At 55.6% G+C, this 17,190-nt stretch overlaps 1 protein-coding gene across 8 annotated transcripts in view; it reads right to left on the bottom strand.

Annotated features, from left to right (window-relative positions):
• Positions 1 to 17,190, bottom strand: part of PAX8 (paired box 8) — a 47,285-nt gene continuing 30,095 nt past the window's right edge. For 3 of the 8 annotated variants that reach the window (XM_019716530.2, XM_019716531.2, XM_074332582.1), the window contains 5 exons: positions 16,210 to 16,330; positions 15,595 to 15,801; positions 9,572 to 9,673; positions 4,468 to 4,554; positions 1 to 3,265 (listed from right to left, as the gene is read on the bottom strand). In XM_019716530.2, the coding sequence (XP_019572089.2) occupies positions 3,189 to 3,265; positions 4,468 to 4,554; positions 9,572 to 9,673; positions 15,595 to 15,801; positions 16,210 to 16,330 (594 nt within the window). In that variant the 3' untranslated portion in view covers positions 1 to 3,188. The remainder of the gene's footprint in view (positions 3,266 to 4,467; positions 4,555 to 9,571; positions 9,674 to 15,594; positions 15,802 to 16,209; positions 16,331 to 17,190) is intronic. The other 5 variants (XM_074332583.1, XM_019716532.2, XM_074332584.1 and 2 more) reach the window with 3 other exon arrangements.

Genomic DNA, 17,190 nt, shown 5'->3' with positions numbered 1-17,190 from the left:
AACGCATAGACATTTATTTGTAAATGTGCTCATCTCCCATCCCAGGCAGACCCTCCAGATTTCGGGGCGGCATCTGTGTGACTGTGGCACATGGGCCTGGGCTGGGGGGAGGAGGGGAGTGGGGGTCTTGGTGCAGTGGGGTGCTAGCTCCATGGTGGCGCTGGTTTGATTTATCCCTAATGAGCTCTCAGCACTTGGCTGCTCCCGGCCTCCCGCGGCCCAACCCCCGACTCCACAACAGCCCCCGGATCAGAATGAGCCAATTTCCACACTGCACAGTCCGCTTCACTCACGGGAAGTCACATTTCCCTGGTTGGGCTGCGGGCAGCGTTTCGCTCCTTAGGCTGGCCCGCTGCCACCAGCACAGACAGAGATGCTGGGTCCCTATCCAATGCCCCACTCCCCCTCCAGGAGACCCGAGCTCCCCCACACCCCCAAATCTCCAGGCGCTTCCCTGCAGCTTGGCCCTGGCCCCTGCTACCTGGGAAGAGTAGGAGAAGGTGCTATCCAGGGAGGAAGCTGACTGGAGGGGACTGATCGTCCCTCCCTGCTACCACCTCAAGCTTTCTCCAGGAAGCTGGGTGCCCAGCTCTGTTTGAGGGGCTTAGAGATTGGAGGTGAGCTGATGGTGGCATGTGCCTGTGTGAGAGGCGTGGAGTGGGGAGGTCTCTGCCATGAGAAGGTGAAGGTCCTGTTTGTCCCCAGCGCCCCAAGGAGCCAGAGGAAGAGAAGAAGGTAGTGAGGACAAAAGAACTCAGAGAGAAGGTGGATGGAGAAAGGGCGTTTCCTGAGCTGGGCCATTCCCACACCCTGGGGACACAAAGACCTCTCAAATGGTGGCAGCAAAAGAAATAATTGCTTTGGACACAGTGGAAGAGCAACGAATTAGAAACTAAAAGAGGTAAAAAAAAAAAAAAAAAGGAAGGAGAAGGCAGTGAGAGAGGAGGTGGCCTCTGTGAAACAGGGACTGTGCCTTCACCAGAATCACGAACATGGTCAGCTCAGCTCAGTCACTGCTGTCAGAAGGTGACAGGCAACCTGGGCACAGGGACATCAGGCCTCCTTCAGATGGGGGCTCTTCCTGACCCAAAGGCTGGAGAGGGGAAACTTAGGGAAGGGTGGGTCAACCTGGGACTCCTCCTCCATGATCTGATGCTGACCTGTGGGCCTTTCATCCAGGACAGCTTGCCTCCTGGGCTGGGAGCAGGTGGCTGTGCCCTAGGTGGCCAGTAACTGTCCCCACAAGCACAGTACCTGAGGCCTCTGCACAACCCTGGCCATGTCCAGACACTGGAGGCCTCAGGCAAGGGTGCGGATTCGGCCTTAGGTCAAGGGTCAGGCTGCGGTCCCAGTCCTGTGAACGACCTTGAAAAGGTCATCTCTCATTCTCAGTTTCCCCAAGTGTAAATGGGGCCAATATCCAGAATCAGGAAAATGGACATGGACAAGCTTTACAAACAGAAAGACACTAAGGCAATGTGAGGGCTGTCATAACTTCCAAGGGTGAGGGAGCCCCCAGCCCAGGAAAGGTGTGTGGGGAGGGAGCAGAGCGGCGCACTCAGCAGGCCCTGTGTGGGCAGTGGCACTAGCTCCCCTGCCTGAGCTGTCCCAGTGTTCAGTGTGTGCCTGGCACAGGAGGGGCAGGAAAGGGTGTACTGAACCATGTCACCCACAGCACAAGCGCTGCGCAAGTCCCTTTGTCATTCAGGGCTGGAGAGGGCCAGCCCCGGAGGCTCCCTGGGTGCGCTGCATCTCAGTGATTCATGGGTAGGGTTCCCTGTGGCCCCAGAACTAGGTGGGGGCTGCCTCAGGGCCTCGGACGCAGAGGTTCAGGAGTGCAAGGAGTCTCAGGCATAATGGGGTCCAGTGCCACTGCCAGGCTCGTAGCCAGAGGGGAGTCCTGCTGTTAAAGGACCAGCCTCATCTCGCACCCCCTCAGAAGAAACAGTGACCAGTTTCCTCTGTGGGAGGGTCCCCCCACCCCGTGGCTCCATGCTCTCATTGGTGAGCACCCTGACCTCTCCTGTCTCTCAGCTTTGGAGTCCCCGGGGTATTGTGTGTGCTGGGGGTGAGGACGCCTTCCCTCTGACTCAACCCTGCACACACCACCAGCTTTCAGCTGCTTCTGTGGGCCATGCCCAGGCAGGCGGTCACCGCCTCCACACTGACTCTGTTTTGGGTGGCTACGACTGGCTGGCCTGTGCTTATTTTATACTTGCATTTTCTTGGAGCTGCAGGACACAAAGCATGGGCTAGGTGGTGTGTGGCGTGGCACAAGTTACAGCGGGGGCTCCAGTCCCAGGGATTCCCAGGCAACCCCGGAGCCTGAATGGAGTCGTGGTTTATTGAGTTGAGCGGCAATGGTGGGCAGCCTTTCAAAAAAAGAAGCAGCAAGGGGAGAAGCCCAGCACGGCAGAGGGACAGTTCACTGAGAGGCCCAAGTGCACAGAGGGAAGCAGCCCACACAGAGCTTCATTTACAGTATTTACAGTCAGGCCTTGGGGCACAAGCCCGGGCAAGTGGGGCAGAGAGGGAACCTACATCACTAGCTGGGGTGACGGGGGTCTCCTTGCTGGGGCCTCCTTGGTAGGGCTCTGGGGGCCACAGGGGGTCTCCGCCTGTTCTGCCCGGGCCCTTTGGGAACTCTGTCTCCCAGTGTGACAAGCCCGTGCTCTTGACATCCCAACAGCAGGCGAGAGGAGGCCCCCTGAGCACCACTAGAGCTTCCGGTTGACCAGACCCAGCACTCAGCCTGTGGCCAAGGTGGGGGGCGGGGGTAGGAGGGGCCAAGCAGGCCAGAGCCTTAGCTCTGGGGCAGCCCTGCAGGAGGGACCCTCAGGGTGGCTATGATATGGGATGGACAAAAGGACAGCTGGGGCCCTCAGCCCACTGTGGGCCCTGCTGCCATATGTCTGGAGCTCCGGGCTGTGCCTGTCTCCCCACATTTCTCGTTCTGGGTCTTTTGGGATGGGAATCCTGCCCTCAGTGGAATCTTGGAGGAGAGTCTGGCCTTCTCCGAAGTCGTCCTGTGTCTCATGGTTCATTAAGTCAACCACACAGGGAGTGACCCGCAAGGCTGGACTTGTGATTTTCATGTAATAAATAAAGATTCCTTTCGGTGATGCTCTGGGGCCTGTCCCAAGCCAGGTCCTCTTGCTGCCCCAGTATTCCCACTGTCCCCATGGTGACTACAGGTGGTCAAAGGCTGTGGCGGTGGTGGGTGGCGCACTTGGCCTCGGTGTGGAACTGTAATAATACGGGGAACCTGGACATGGCAGAAAGTAACAGCAATGCACTGATCAGAATGGGCCACGGCTCGGCAGCCCCCAGGCTCTGCGGACCTTTTAGACACCACGCTAACCACTGGCCCCACCTGTCCCAGCACACAGCCCATCTCCTCTCCACTGGTTTCCTCCTCTGGCCCGGGCCCCTAAGACTGCTGTGACCTTCCCTGTCCTTGTTTCAGGGAGAGAGCAACCGAGAGCAGTGATGTCTGGATAACCACACACACTGGGGGACCATAAGGGTCTCCCCAGCTTTGCTCAGAGGCCACAAAATCTTCCTCCTCAGAACCAGAGGGACTGAAACCCCGACTGGTCAAGGGGACCATGGGTTTGAGGGTCTCCACAGGGAAGGGGGGCTCTGTGAGGGGTGCCTGACCCCCCCATGTCTCAGTGCCTCCAGCACTGATGGCTAAACTGGACAGAAAGGTGGCTTGGAGTTAAAGTCACCTGGCAAACAGAGCCCAGGTTAGCCACCACCCCTGCAGACATTTCTGGACTGCCAGGAGGTAAGGGGAGCGAGGGAGGGGGAAGGGGTCTTGGGGGACAAACGGTCCTGCAAGGCCTGTAACCATGCCCACAAGTTCAGCCACACTCACACGCTGCTTCTCTGGGACCCAGGTCAGCTCAAGGTCACCACCCGGAGGGATGAGTGCAGTTCCCCAAGTTCCCCATTTCTGGGGCTTGGTTTCCTGAAGAGCTTCTCTGCGCACCTCAGGCTCCGAGTGAGAGGGGCGTAAGCAGCTGAAGCTCAGCCTATGGGCCTGGCCCCTGAAGCTTGTCCCTATCTCAAGCCACATTCCAGTGCTGCAGTGGAATAGAGGACTTCTGTGCACAATGGGCATGTGTGACCACTCGGGACAGTGCTGCCATCAGCACGCTCCCAGGCAGGGGCCCCCACCACTGTCTGCTGCTGCTGGACTGAGAGCCCCTGAGGGCATGGCGTCCACTACGAGACTTTTGCCATCCACCCAGACCCCCAAGGCCCAAGCCTTGGATTCTACTCAAAGCATGGATCTTGCAGACGTGGCCTTCAGCAGCAGGAGGGACAAGGCTGCAGGGGAGTCTCCCTTCTCCAAAGAACCAGACACACCACCTGCCCACCTGCATTATGTGTGACCCTGTCTCCCAGGTACCTTGGCTAACCCAGGCCCCACATGTCCCTGCACAGCCCCGTGGCACTTACTCAGCAAGCTGGAGTTGGGGAAGCGCCAGGCCTCGCTGTAGGAGGAGTAGGGAGTGTGGCCATAGGCGTTGCCAGAATAGTCACTTCCTGTTGGAGGCACACAGGTGAGAGGTGAGATGAGCGCAGCACAGCAGGGCTGGGCTGGGGGCTGTGCAGGGCTGGCACAGGGAGCCCTGGGGCACAGATGGAGCCAGGGCAGGACATGGGACCCTTGGAACATTTGGAAGGCCCTGCCCTGACAAGCTTGGCCCTCACAGGAACTGCAGGAGGTGGGTGTCACTGTGATGCGTTTTCCAGGTGAGGGACTGAGGCCTGGGGTCTGCAGGTGCCCACAGTGCAGTGTGGGAGCTGTGACTCCAGGGCCCAGGTCCCAACTACTTCTAGTGCCCCTGGACCGTCTGCAGAGAGGCAAAAGGGGGTGAGGGGGACGCCACAGCAGGAACCGGTCATTGTGCAGACCCGTGTTTTTTAGGGATGGCTGTTCACGTCCCATCAGTGTTCACACTGCCTCTGAGAAAGTCATCACTGTCGGGAGCTGAGTGCCTCTGCAGCTCCTGGTCTCCTTCCCAGAACCAAGGGAGGCTGGGACCGCTTGGCCTGGGGGTCACATCCCCGCTCCCCACTTCCTGGCTGTGTCACCTCGGACAATCCCTTAACTTCTCTGAGCCTTGGTTTCCTCATTGTAAAAATGGGACACATTGTGGTCCCTGTCTCCTGGGGATTTCATGAGGATTGAATTAGCTAATGTACATTAAATGCTCAGCACCATGGTTGGTATGTAAGAAACACTCAAGAAATGCTAGTTTTTATTCTTCTCCCATTAAGCAGGTGCCAAAATATAGTGTCAACACCTGGGTTAGGGTCAGTGGGCTGCTTCCTTGTCTGACAAGAAGGCACTTGTACAGGAGGGATAGAAGTCAGGGCAGGAAGGCAGGGGCCCAACCAAGGGAAGTGACAGCAAGCCCTTGGGGCGGGGTCTCCAACCAACTCAAATCAAAACATACGTGCAAAAGAGGGAGGGATAGAGGGAGAGGGGGAAAAAAGCAAAAGAAAAAGAAATGAGGAAATGATCTAATCCAATCATTGGTTTCCCAAATGAAGAAACTGCTACGAAAAAGGGAGTGATATTAACCCAAGGCCACGTGTCCCCTGAGAGCTGGCACTAGAACCCCCAGCTCCTACTGCAGTTCATCCTTGCACCCCACAGTGTGCACTGCCCCATTTACCGCTGGTGTGCCCAGACCCCCGGCTACCCAGCAAGGGCCCCTGCCTCTGCCCCACCCAGTGCCAAGGCTGCTGGCTCCAAGAGACAGGAAGAGAGGTGGGATGCAGTTTGCTCTCTCGTGTTGTCACTCACTCAACACACATTCACTTATGGAACATACATCTGCCTGCCCAGCACTGTCGGCTTCAGTCAGAGGGATGCTGGGGTTGGGACGGGGCTTAGGAGGGGTACAGCATCTTCCCACCACCAGGTCTGTGAGTGTCCCTCACCCACAAAGGGCTGGCCATCCTGTGGGCTCTGCATCCCACCTCATTCACTGTTCCAAGGACTTGGCCACTACAAGGGAGACCTTCTCCTTTCTGCTTCATCGGTCTCTCCCTTTCTAATTCATCACTCCCTTCAGCCAGCAAAACATGCTCTGCTATCCTCTAAAAATCCTCATCCTAGCCCATGTCCATCTCCAGCTCCCAGCCCCATCTCTGCTCCATGGTCCCCACCTTCACCTCCACACCCCCCTGCATTCAGGCTGATGCCTCACACCCCACATCTTCTATCCAGCCACTCCAGTGGTCACTTGTGTCCACTACCCCATCTTTCTAGGTGTGCATCCTGACCCACTGGCCTATCCACGTTACTCTCCTTCAGGTTCCTTCTCTACGAGCACTCTAAAGGTTGGAGAGACCCAGGGCTTGGCATGGAAGCCTTCTGTGATTCCACATCCACAGTCTCTTTCCCATGATCTTGTCTAATCCTCAGCATTAAATAGCAGCTCTGAACAATGGCGGACATGTACACCCTTATCAGAATGTTTTCCTGACTTCACACCTATGCCGTGCCTACTCACTTCTTAAACAGAGTACATAGGGGGTATCGCGGTCCTAATCTGGCCCAGTAGAACTCTTGACCCCTGCCTGCCATACACTCTAGCTCCAGTTCTCCTAGTCTCCCCCACACATACTTGCCACCACCACCCAGGAATCTTCCCAAGCCCCAAACCTAGAGGTCATCCTTGTTTCCTCCATTTTTGAACCCCTATAGCCAATTCACCATGGATAGAAGATGGGTGGATGGGAGGATGGATGAATGGATAATGAAAAGATGGATGATGGAAAGATGGATGGACAGATGGATGAATGGATGGGTACATGAATGGATGGATGGAAGGGTGGATGGATGACGGCTGAATGGATGGAAGGATGGTGGATGGATGGAAGAATGGATAATGGAAAGATGGATGATGGAAAAATGGATGGACACATGGACAGATGGATGGATGGAATGATGGGTAGGTAGAAGAATGGATAGGTGGACGAATGGATGGATGGGTGGGTGGGTGGGTGGATGGATGGGTGGATGGATGGATGGATGAATGGAAGAATGGATGATGGATGATTGGATGGTGGATGATTGGATGGTGGATGAATGGATGGATGGTAGGTGGATGGAAGAATGGATAATGGGAAAATGGATGATGGAAAAATGGATCGACACATGGAGATGGATGGATGAAAAGATGGGTGGATAGAAGGATGGATGGGTGGATGGATGGATGGATGATGGATGGACAGAAGAATGGATAGAAGGATGGGTGGATAGAAAGATGAATGGATGGCTAGAAGGATGGATGAGAAGTTATATGAATGTATGGAAAAATGTGTGTAAAGATGAGTGGATGGAAAGATGGATGGGTGGATGAAGGGATCAAGCTATCTGGAGCTGTTTGATCAGCTCCAGAACTGGTGTGAGGGTTATTAGTTGTGTTGATGCAGCAGGAACAATGACAACTAGAAGGCAAAACAAGAAAAGCCTGTGTCTTATCCTGTCCCTGTGTTGCTCTCTTATAGCTGGTGTGGTGGGAAGCAGTGTGGTGTAGAAGGAAGATCCCTAGGTTTGAAATCAACACAAGTAAGCCACTTGGTGTGGTTATGACTCTGAGCACACCACTTTGCTTTTCTCAGCTTGTTTCCTTATCTGTATAAAACCAGGCTTATGGGAGAGATCAGTGAGAAATAAAGTTAGATCTGTGAATGGTCAAGCATACAGAAGTGCATAATAAATGATCTCTGCCTTCCTTCCATGACTGACTGAAGGCCATCATTGGCATACCTTTCTTGAAGGATTTATTATGTATGTAGCACATAATAGGTGCTCAATGAAGGTTTATTGATCTTAATAAAAGGAACCCCCATAAGGTCAACTGGGAGATTATGGCCAATGGTAAGAGATGGACAAATAATTTTCTACAACAAACTTAAGAATTAATTTACTCCATGGAGTTCCTAGAAATCAGGTGAAACATTTAAATAGCATTACATTTTATGGAAACGAATTTGCATGTAACTTATTGGGAGCCAACCTAGCACACAAGGCAAGGCCCCTCCCTTTTGCAATTCACTTGCTGTGGTTCTGCTGTTTTTGTCTCCACAACACCACTCAGGGTGAGGGCTTTCTGGAAACAACCCAGGGGCCTTTGGTGAGAGACCCATGCCTTCCAGCTACCTCACAGGTCAGACTCTGGGCCCCCAGAACCCTTGCCCTGGGCCTGCCCCAGGGATGATCCCTAACTAAGAGGAACGCCTGGGCTGTAGCATCACCCTCCCTCTAAGCAGGCAGCAGGGGAGGTGGGGAGGATGCAAGGGGGATGGGGAGCCAACTGGAGCCTGGGATTTTGATTGAGAGGCCCCATTATCCACACTCTTGGAAAAATAACCGAGTCTTTTCCTTTTTTATCTTAACCAATCTCATTTCACGCTCCAGAAGAGGAAGGGAGGGAGGGAGGGAAGGAGTCTGGGCCAGGAGGGAAGAGGAGTCGGTATTCTGTATTTTCAACGCTGCATTAAGCACATCGCCCTGGTAACCAGGCAGCAACAAGTGCCAGCTCAGCAGGTTCCCAGGGAGCCAGAGCACCTCCTCTCCCTCTGCCTAGCACAGCCCAGCCCCCGCCTCACACAGGGCACCAGACTTGGTGGCTGGCAAAGATAACCCCTGGGTGGGGGGCAGGGAACAGGCCTGGGTGAGGGCACTGTCTCTGGGGTCAGGCCAGGGAGGTGGGCCCAAGGCTGGCATGGGGGTCAGAGCCCCTTCCAGAAACTCCAGTTCCTCGCCCCCTCCCCCACATCCCCTCCCCCACCCTGGGCAGTGGAAATGGCTGGATTCTACCCTGTCCATCCTTCTTATGTGGTTCCTAGAGAGACAGCCGCCCAAAGAGAGTATTTTTGTCCTCTTCACTTGTCCAGATCTTAACACCCCTGGGGAACCACTGGGTGATGACAATGTTGACAGACAAAGAAACCCAAATGCCTGGCAGGCAGGATTGCAGGACAGCCCAAATGATGATGGACAAATGCTCCCAGCTCATGTCACACTTGGGGTAGTTGGGACATGCGTCCCACCCATGCAGGGTTGAGTGAGTGTGGGGTGTGAAGAGGGCTGTATTTCAGCCATCGTCATTATGATTGTCACCAACACCATTCCTATTCAGATGTTTTAGAAGGTAAACTGAGGCTAAGCAGAGTTAAGTAACTGGGCTTATGTTTAGCCCCCAGAGTTTTGTGGCCCCAAGAGCCCTCCATGGGGCTCCCCATGGGTGGAAGGGGTGAGCTGGGGTCTGAGCAGCCGTCTGCCACAGTTGCCCCCTTTTCATCATGGCGGGATGTGGGATCACCTGGGAAGGAGGACACCAAGCTGGGGACAGTGAAAGAGGCCAGGTGACACTGGGGCCTCTTCGCCAAGCCTGTACGAGGAGATCCCTCTCGGGCCCACCCTGCAGTGCCCTTCGGGAAGCCTGTGCACGGGACGCTCGCCCCTCAGCCCCTCTTGCTCCACCTTTGGCCCACACTTCATCTCGGCAATGCCCCCTCCTCACATCCCTTCCCTTACCTGCCACCATGCCTGCGATGGCAGAAGAGGCATAGCTGCCCTGCCCGCTGGTGGGGATGTGGGGTGGATATCCGGGCAGCGTGGGCCCCACCATCTCTCTTCCTGGAAAGACACAACAAGGAATCATTGGCTGGGTCCCTGTACTTCCTCCCAAACCCGTCTCCCCTGCAGCATACAGGCTCCACCTCACAGGGAGCACTGGCTATTGCAATTCTGCGGTTGTCCCCTGTTCTCATGATTTTATCTTCGGGAATCTCACTCACCCACAAACACATCTTGGATGAGGAGGCTGGGGCTGTGTCTTCCGGGTCCTCCATACCCCCACAGCATCCAGCATAGCAGCAGGGCACTGCTGGCCTAAATGAATATGTTCTAGGCCACTGGACTGAGAGCTCACACCCTTTTAGCCCCAGCTCTGAGCAGAACCAAGAGCAAGGCCCTACGGAGGGTGGCACAGGGCCGGCCTGCTGGCCCGTTGCTAGCCTTCCTTTGGGACTCGTGTCAGACAGCGCTAATCAATCACTGAGCCAGAGCGGTACTCCTCCTGCTGCTGGCCTGACCAGGGATACAACCCATCAGATTTACAAGGGACAGGAGACCACCTGCCTACCCCGACTCAACAGGAGACGCAGGCTGAGAGCTATGCAGCATTTATGCATGGCCATGACCCACATATCTGACAATCCCATTCCTGAAAAGAACCATTTTCAGCAGAATAGACACCAGCTTTTTGCTTATCCATTTGGTGACACTGAGTCAGCTCTGCGGGGTCCCATGTCCCTGGCTTCACCTGTGCACCTGTCCAACCTTCCTGTTTGGAAACCCCACCTGCCCAGGGGGGTGTCTCACCCCTGCGCCCTGCTCTTCTTCTCAAGTCCTGCAGGCCCAGCTCAGACTCCCTCACCGAGGAGTCTTGCCAGGGGGATGACATTCTGGCCAGCCCAGGTCATGGCCATTGCCCCAGCACGTTGTCAGGAACACACATTCCACTCTCAGAATGCCCCAGTTTGGAGGATGAATTATTTGTCGTGTTTCAGGGTTTCTCAGCCTCAGCACTGCTGAGTTTGGGACCGTCCTCTGCACTGTGGGGTGCTCCCATCCTAGGCCTCTACCCACTGATGCCAGGAGCAGCTCCCACCCAGTGTGACAACCAAAATTCTCTTTAGATGCTGCCATATGTCACCTGGCTGCAGAATGTCCCCTGGCTGAGAACTGCTGTGTTAGATTGTGACCACTGTACCTGATACCTTCTGCCTCTGCCACATCAGGGGCTGCATTTCCAATTAGGACTTAACGTGGACCCCCTGAGTCCCTGTCAACCAGCTTACCAAGTGCGTGCCCTCTATGGTACTGCCGGACCGACTTTCTTCCCACCAGTGCCCATGACATCCTTCGTCCCTCAGTCCCATCGGGGTTGTCTGGTGATGACGGAAGGGAAGGCGTGTGCCATGGACCCTATAAGCCATCAGCGGCACAGTCACGTATCCCTCCTCACCTCTCCTTCTGGAGAGTCCCTGAACACAAGCTGCTAATTCAGGAAATGCTTATGAGGAAGCATGATGAACCGGGCACTTGTGGGAAGCTGGAATGCCAACTTAGCAAGGCCAGGCCCTAAGTCAACAAGGGGCATAGATTAGGCGGAGGAGGGAGAACTGAGAGCCAAGCACCAGGGGTCAGAATCAGGACCAGGCCTACTGAACTTATGCCCTTCCTCTGCAGGGGGTCACGGAACCCCAGGACCTCAGCTGGTCTTACCCCACTCCTGTGCCTCTTTTCCCAAGTGCCCTCAGACCAGGGCCTACATTTCCAAAGCCTCAGTTTCCTCACATGCAAAATGTGAAAACAAAGTGGCCTTAGGCACCTTCTCACCATCGCCGTGATATTGTCGGTGGAATTCAGAGCCAAGGTTTCATGCTCCAGGTGGACGCTGATTAGTGACATCAACAGACTGTATGAATTATCACTTGTCACGGGAGCCCTTACATAATAAATCCTATTTGAAATGAGTCGTCTGTGTTCATTATTTGGATCTGTGTGACTGTTGATAAAAGTGAACACAGCCTCTGAGTTGCTTGACCTTCAATGTCCAGCTGTGACTTGTGCTAGAACACAGAGAGGGGACCCGCTGGGGTTCTACAGATGGGCTCAGCTCCCTTGACATGGGATGGGAACGCAGGTGAGGAGAAGGGGACTTCCGCGTATTTGCAGTGGCAGGAGAAAGCCGCACAGATTACCGAGCTACAGCCTGACGTAAAGGGTATCTCTCAGACTCAGCCCTCAGGCCTTGGGCCAAGTGCCTGGCCAGCAGCCTGCATAAGCAGGAGTGACGGGCATCTTTGAGGGCCAGTGGCCTGAGCAGGAGAGTGACCGAAGAGGTGGTGGCCAACCCAGGCTGGACACCTTCTCCATTCCTCTTCCCTTGAGAGGGGGTCTAGATCTAGGTCAGGTTGTGGCTAAGACACAAACCACTTAAGCCCTCTGAGCTACATATTCCCGTGAGTCTCATGAAGACCTGGGCTGGGTGACAGGCTCACCTTACTTTTTGATTGAGTGCCAGGGGCTCCCCGGGTCACTGTGCTGGAAAGGACCCTGAGGCTGCATCTGTGTGACTACAATGGGGCTGGAGGTGAGCAGGCAAGTCTCGGTTCTCAGGCCATGGATCTCCAGGGCTGCCCCTTCCTCCTGGCCTCATCCTGTCCCCTTCATCCCCTGAGCCTGCTGCTTCTTCAGGCAGCTCATTGGGCAGAGCACCAGGGCACAACCTCCCCTTAAGCTGCAACTCAGTTGTCCCCTGAGTCAGCTCCCATGAGAACTAGCTCCCAAATTTCTCTTGGAAATTGAATTCATCAGCCTCACTCCCCTGTATTCTCAGATTTTAATCTTCGTGCCTCTCAGTCACCTAATTTCATCCCAGTGGGGCAGAGACATCTGAACCAAATGCTGGCATAGACCCTAAGGCCTCCTCGTGACATTGGTCTCCTGGACAGGCCGGTAAGACTCCCTTTAGGGCAGTCCTCTCCCAGACTGTGGACATAAACGTTTCTGCTAGTCCCACAAAACTCTTCACTTCAATTTCTTAAATACACGGTTTCTTCCCTAAGAGCCAAGAACCTTGCATCCTTCATAGAAATGAAGCCATAAGGTGGAGGCCCTCCATGGCGGCCTTGCCACGCCCTTTCATCCATTTGTTTCTAAGGCTGTTCACCATAAGTTTATCTTTGGTTTGTAATTCCCATGGAAATACACTTCCAGTATGGTCCTATTTTGAAGAAGTTGGCCTAGCGTCAACAGGTCCACGTCGACTGGCTGTGAAGTGGGGTTTATAAGCCAACACTAGCACCCCAGTAAAACGTTGGCAAATTGTGTAAAGCCTGCTGGAAAGCAGGATCAGAGCACCGTGACGCGGAGGGACTCAGAGGGCAGAGGTAGTTTCAGACCGTTTTATTTGCCCCCTTTGATGTCTGCCCTCTACCTGACCCTTTTGAATTCCTTATCTTGTTCCGATAGCAAGGAGGATTTATGGCAATCCTGAAATCTCTCTGGCAGGGCTAAATATAATTTTGCACAAAAGGATGGAGGCGGGTAATGGACTCTTTGATGATAAAACCAAACTCAAAGCCTTCTGACCAGCAGAGCTAGAGCAGCCAGGACCAGGTACCTCCAGAGCACTCCTGGCAAGTATGTTGGGACCCCAGACAGGGCATCTGAAGGGAGTGGGGAGGAATGTGGGGTGATCCTACATTCCCCAAACCTGGATACTGTTTGGTCTTGGCTGGTTGGGGAGAAGCCCGGAGCCAGGAAAGTCAGAGCTGCCGGGCTGGGAGAGGAGTGACCCGGGAGACTCTGCCAAGCAGCAAAGGTGGCAGGAGGTGGCAGGACGGTCCTTAAGCAGCCTCAGAGGAGGAGGGTCCCCGCACGTGGGGGCTGAGCTGGCCATGGAAAGAGCAGTCACCAGCTCCCTCCTCTCCCCTTGGCCCTCGCTTCCTTTCCTTCCTTTCAAACCCACTTCCTCCTCCCTGGAATAGGTGTCCAGCCCCCACTCCCCAGCCCGCAACCCTTCCTTCTCTCTGGGCCTCCCAGTCTGCTCACCCTGACTTGGACACATGGCAGGTACTTAGGTCCAATCTCAATCAGGGACCATAGGTGGACAGTCTTTAAGGAGATCCAGGCCAACACCTGGGCTTGGCATGGACACCAGCCATCACAGGCCTTGTGCCCAGCCACAGGGCTGGCCCAGCTCTGTGAACTACGGGTTTTGGCAACCTGCCTGGACCCAGTCCCTTGAGGCTGGCCACCACTAGCTCCTCTCAGAGCCCCTGCCTCTGTGCGGGCTGGGCCCTGTGGCCACCATTGGCCCTCATGGGGTTTACACCCTGCACCTCAGCAGCACTGAGCCTGGCGCTGGGCCACCACCTAAAGAACACCTGCCGGTGCACACCCTGCAGCTGGTATAGAGAGCGAACATGTCACCAATCTCAGAGCTGGTAGAAGTCAGAAGCATCCCTGATCTGACTGTGTTTGACAGGGGGTGCTTGAAGCCCTGACAGGGTGACAGGGAGGGAAGGAAGTGTGGGGGCTTCAGGGTAAGGCATTTTCCCTGGGCTGTTCCAGCTACACTTCATGCCACTACCCAGGCTGTGCTCTGAGCCCTCTGTCCTCCCTCCTCACTCAGATGGTCTCATCGCGCCTCTGACTGAAGCCTGCTCTCTGTCCTCTCATCTCATATCTGCATCACTGGGCCCTCCCGGCCCTGCCTGACATTCACACGAGGCCCACGGGGAACAGGGCCTCTTCAGCCACCTCCCCCATTCCATTTTCTCTGGCTGACGTCACCCCATGCAGCTCACAGACTTCTCCTTTCATCACTTTGGTCAAAACAAGTGACCCATCTCCACTGACTTCACCCTCTTTTGAAATCCTGAATTCTGAGTCAACACTTTCTTCCTTGCTTCCTACACACGGGGCTTCCCGTATTAGCCCTTTGCCTCTGTGCCTGCCTCCTCCAAGACGACCTCCCACATCAGACGTGGCGCACGCAAACAGATCCCAGGTGTGCAGTTGGTTCTAAGAGGGGAATAAACTGGGCAGTGGACAAGCAGTGGTTTTCAAGGAAAAGCTTTCATTTCCAGAAAGAGTGGTGAGGTCCAGCACGTCTGAAAACCACTGGTCAGAGGGCCATGCCCCTTCCTGCTGCCCTTTTGGACCTGGTTCCATGCCCGGCCCATGCCTGAAGCAGCGTCCTCCCGGTGGAGGCCCCTCAGATGTCTGAGGGCCAAATGGGACACTGCCCCCACCATCATTCTGTCCAAACAAACACCTCGTGCTTTCAGCCACTGCCCTGGGTGCACAGGCCAAGCATCACCTGCCGACACCAGGCTCCCATTGAGCGCTTCAGCCAGGCCCTCCTCCCCCAGCCCTTCCCCTCTCAGTATAAAGGGGGTTTGCTCAAACACCCCTAAGGTGCTTCCAGCCTGGAATGCTTTGAGGCCATCACTGACCGTGCCCCACTCTCATCTCCCAAGTGTGTGAGTCACTCTGCTGAGTGTCCTCCGAGGGTGGCACTGTGAAGCCTGCACCACCGGAGCTACACCGCATGTGGGGACCCAGCTGTGACTGGCCTCTTTCTTCTTCAGAAATCTGATCCAGAAACTGTCTCCGAAATCCAATGACTTCCCTCCAAAGTTTTTTTCCTTTTTCCCTCTCTTTTAAAAGTGTTTTACTCAGACCAGGGGCTCATTACTTCACAGTACCTGGCTGCTGGCCTCAAGGACAGGTTCTGGAAATCTTCAGGGCACCCCACTTCTACGCACCCCCATAGTACCTGCCCCCCAGTGGCCTGAATTTGCTGCCTGGAGACCGGCATCCTGGCACCTCCAACAGTTGCTGGAGATTTTGGAAGAGGTGATGGTGGCAGGACAGGGGCGAGAGAGGAGGCCGGACCCCCTCAAACCAGGGGACTGGCCCTGAGGTCCCTCCCCCCGCCAGGACGATGATGGCTGCAGGCCCGGCCCTCCCTGTCGTACCTGAGAGGAGGGCCTGGCCCGCGAGCTGCCCGTACACGGAGGCAGCGTGGGGAAAGGCATTGAAGGGCGGGACCGAGGCTCCCGCTGGGACCCCGGAGCTGGCTTGCTGCAGGTCCAAAAAGGCGGAGCTAGATAAAGAGGAAGGGGTGGAGCTAGAACTGGACACCTCGGGGCTTTCCTGCTTTATGGCGAAGGGTGAGTGAGGATCTGTGGGGGGGAGACAAGGACAGAGGGTGAGATGAGAGTGAGGCATGCACAGCCAAGCCATGAGATGGGGGTGCGGGGTGCGGGGCGGGAGGGTCACCCTCTTGGGACTGGGGGCAGTGGGAGCGTGCTCCCCAGGCTGAGAGAGGCAGGGAGAAGCTCCACCTCCCTGCCGTGCCTCTGCCAGTGTAGACAAGGGCCGATGTGCCCACCTGTCCGGCAATGGGGTTGCTGAGCAGACGGTAGGACCCTTGTGACCCACCAGGAGGCCCGGCCGCACAGCCCCTGTCCTGTCCAGTCCCAGAGTCCTAACTCCTTCCTCCTCAGGCCAGCCACTCCCTGCCCTCACCTGCCCACCAGCCCAACCTCGGAGCTGGGGCCACAGGGCCCAGGAGGCTCCAGGCACCCTACCTGCCACCACGGGGTAGGTCTGATGAGTTGAGAGGTTGCGCCCCAAGGGTGTGTTGGACGGGGTCAGGGTGGCCTTCCCGTCGTCCAGGGCGCTATTGAGCAGGGGCAGTGGGTAGAGACCCTGAGGAGAAAGAGAAGTCAGCACAGGGGCACCTGGGGTGAGCCTTACCTGCAGCCGCGTCCCGGAAAACACTCCCTCAGTGTCCCCTGCTCCCACTCACTCCACTTAGCGTGTTCAATAGGTCTTACTCTCCCCAACAGCCCTGCTGTTGTCCAACCCCAGGCTCACAGGGCTGGTGGCATGCAGGATGGAGCGGCTCCTTCCTAGGACCACGCTGCTGGACAGTGGGGCCCTTTTCTTGTCTGCTCACAGGGTTTGAACCCAGCCAGGACAGGATGTGGAGTGGAGCCCTCGGCCCATGGACTGTGCTGAGTACCTCAGTCAATTCATTTGTTTATTCCTCTCCAGTAGGAAACACAGGCACAGAGAGGTCAAGAAACCTGTCACTCTCCCATAGGGGCGGAGCCAGGATTAAACCCAGGGTCTGGCTCCAGTGCCCTGAACTGGTTGACATCACCACTTCTACATTTGCAAAGGGCTTTGCCTCTGTTGTCTGATCCATCCCTTGGCAGCCATGTGATGTGTGTGAGCAATGTCAGGTATGTCCTTCATGTGGACAGCCTGGAGCCCCGAGGTCCCTGGCCCTGCCCCAGGCACTCCCCTTCAGTCACTTGACAGCCGCAGCTCCCACCAGGACAGGAGGGCTCCCTGCCTCTCTCTCCATATCCAGCAAACAGAAATACTCGGCTTCAGTTTGAAGATGAAACAGGCTTTTCTTCTTTCAACAACATTTTAGAACCTACCTCTCCCCCCACCCCGCTTTTGACACAAGCAGGGCCGTCTTCTCAGGTGCTCCCTCCAGAAAGAACATGTTCAGTTAAAGGTAGGCATGCACCACCCCTCACCGTGACCCCTATCAC

This window comes from Rhinolophus sinicus, linkage group LG05, assembly GCF_036562045.2.
Source record: "Rhinolophus sinicus isolate RSC01 linkage group LG05, ASM3656204v1, whole genome shotgun sequence".
In the NCBI taxonomy this organism is placed as follows: Eukaryota; Metazoa; Chordata; class Mammalia; order Chiroptera; family Rhinolophidae; genus Rhinolophus; species Rhinolophus sinicus.
Note: the sequence above shows the minus strand (reverse complement) of the source record. Positions and strands in the feature narration are given on the sequence as shown.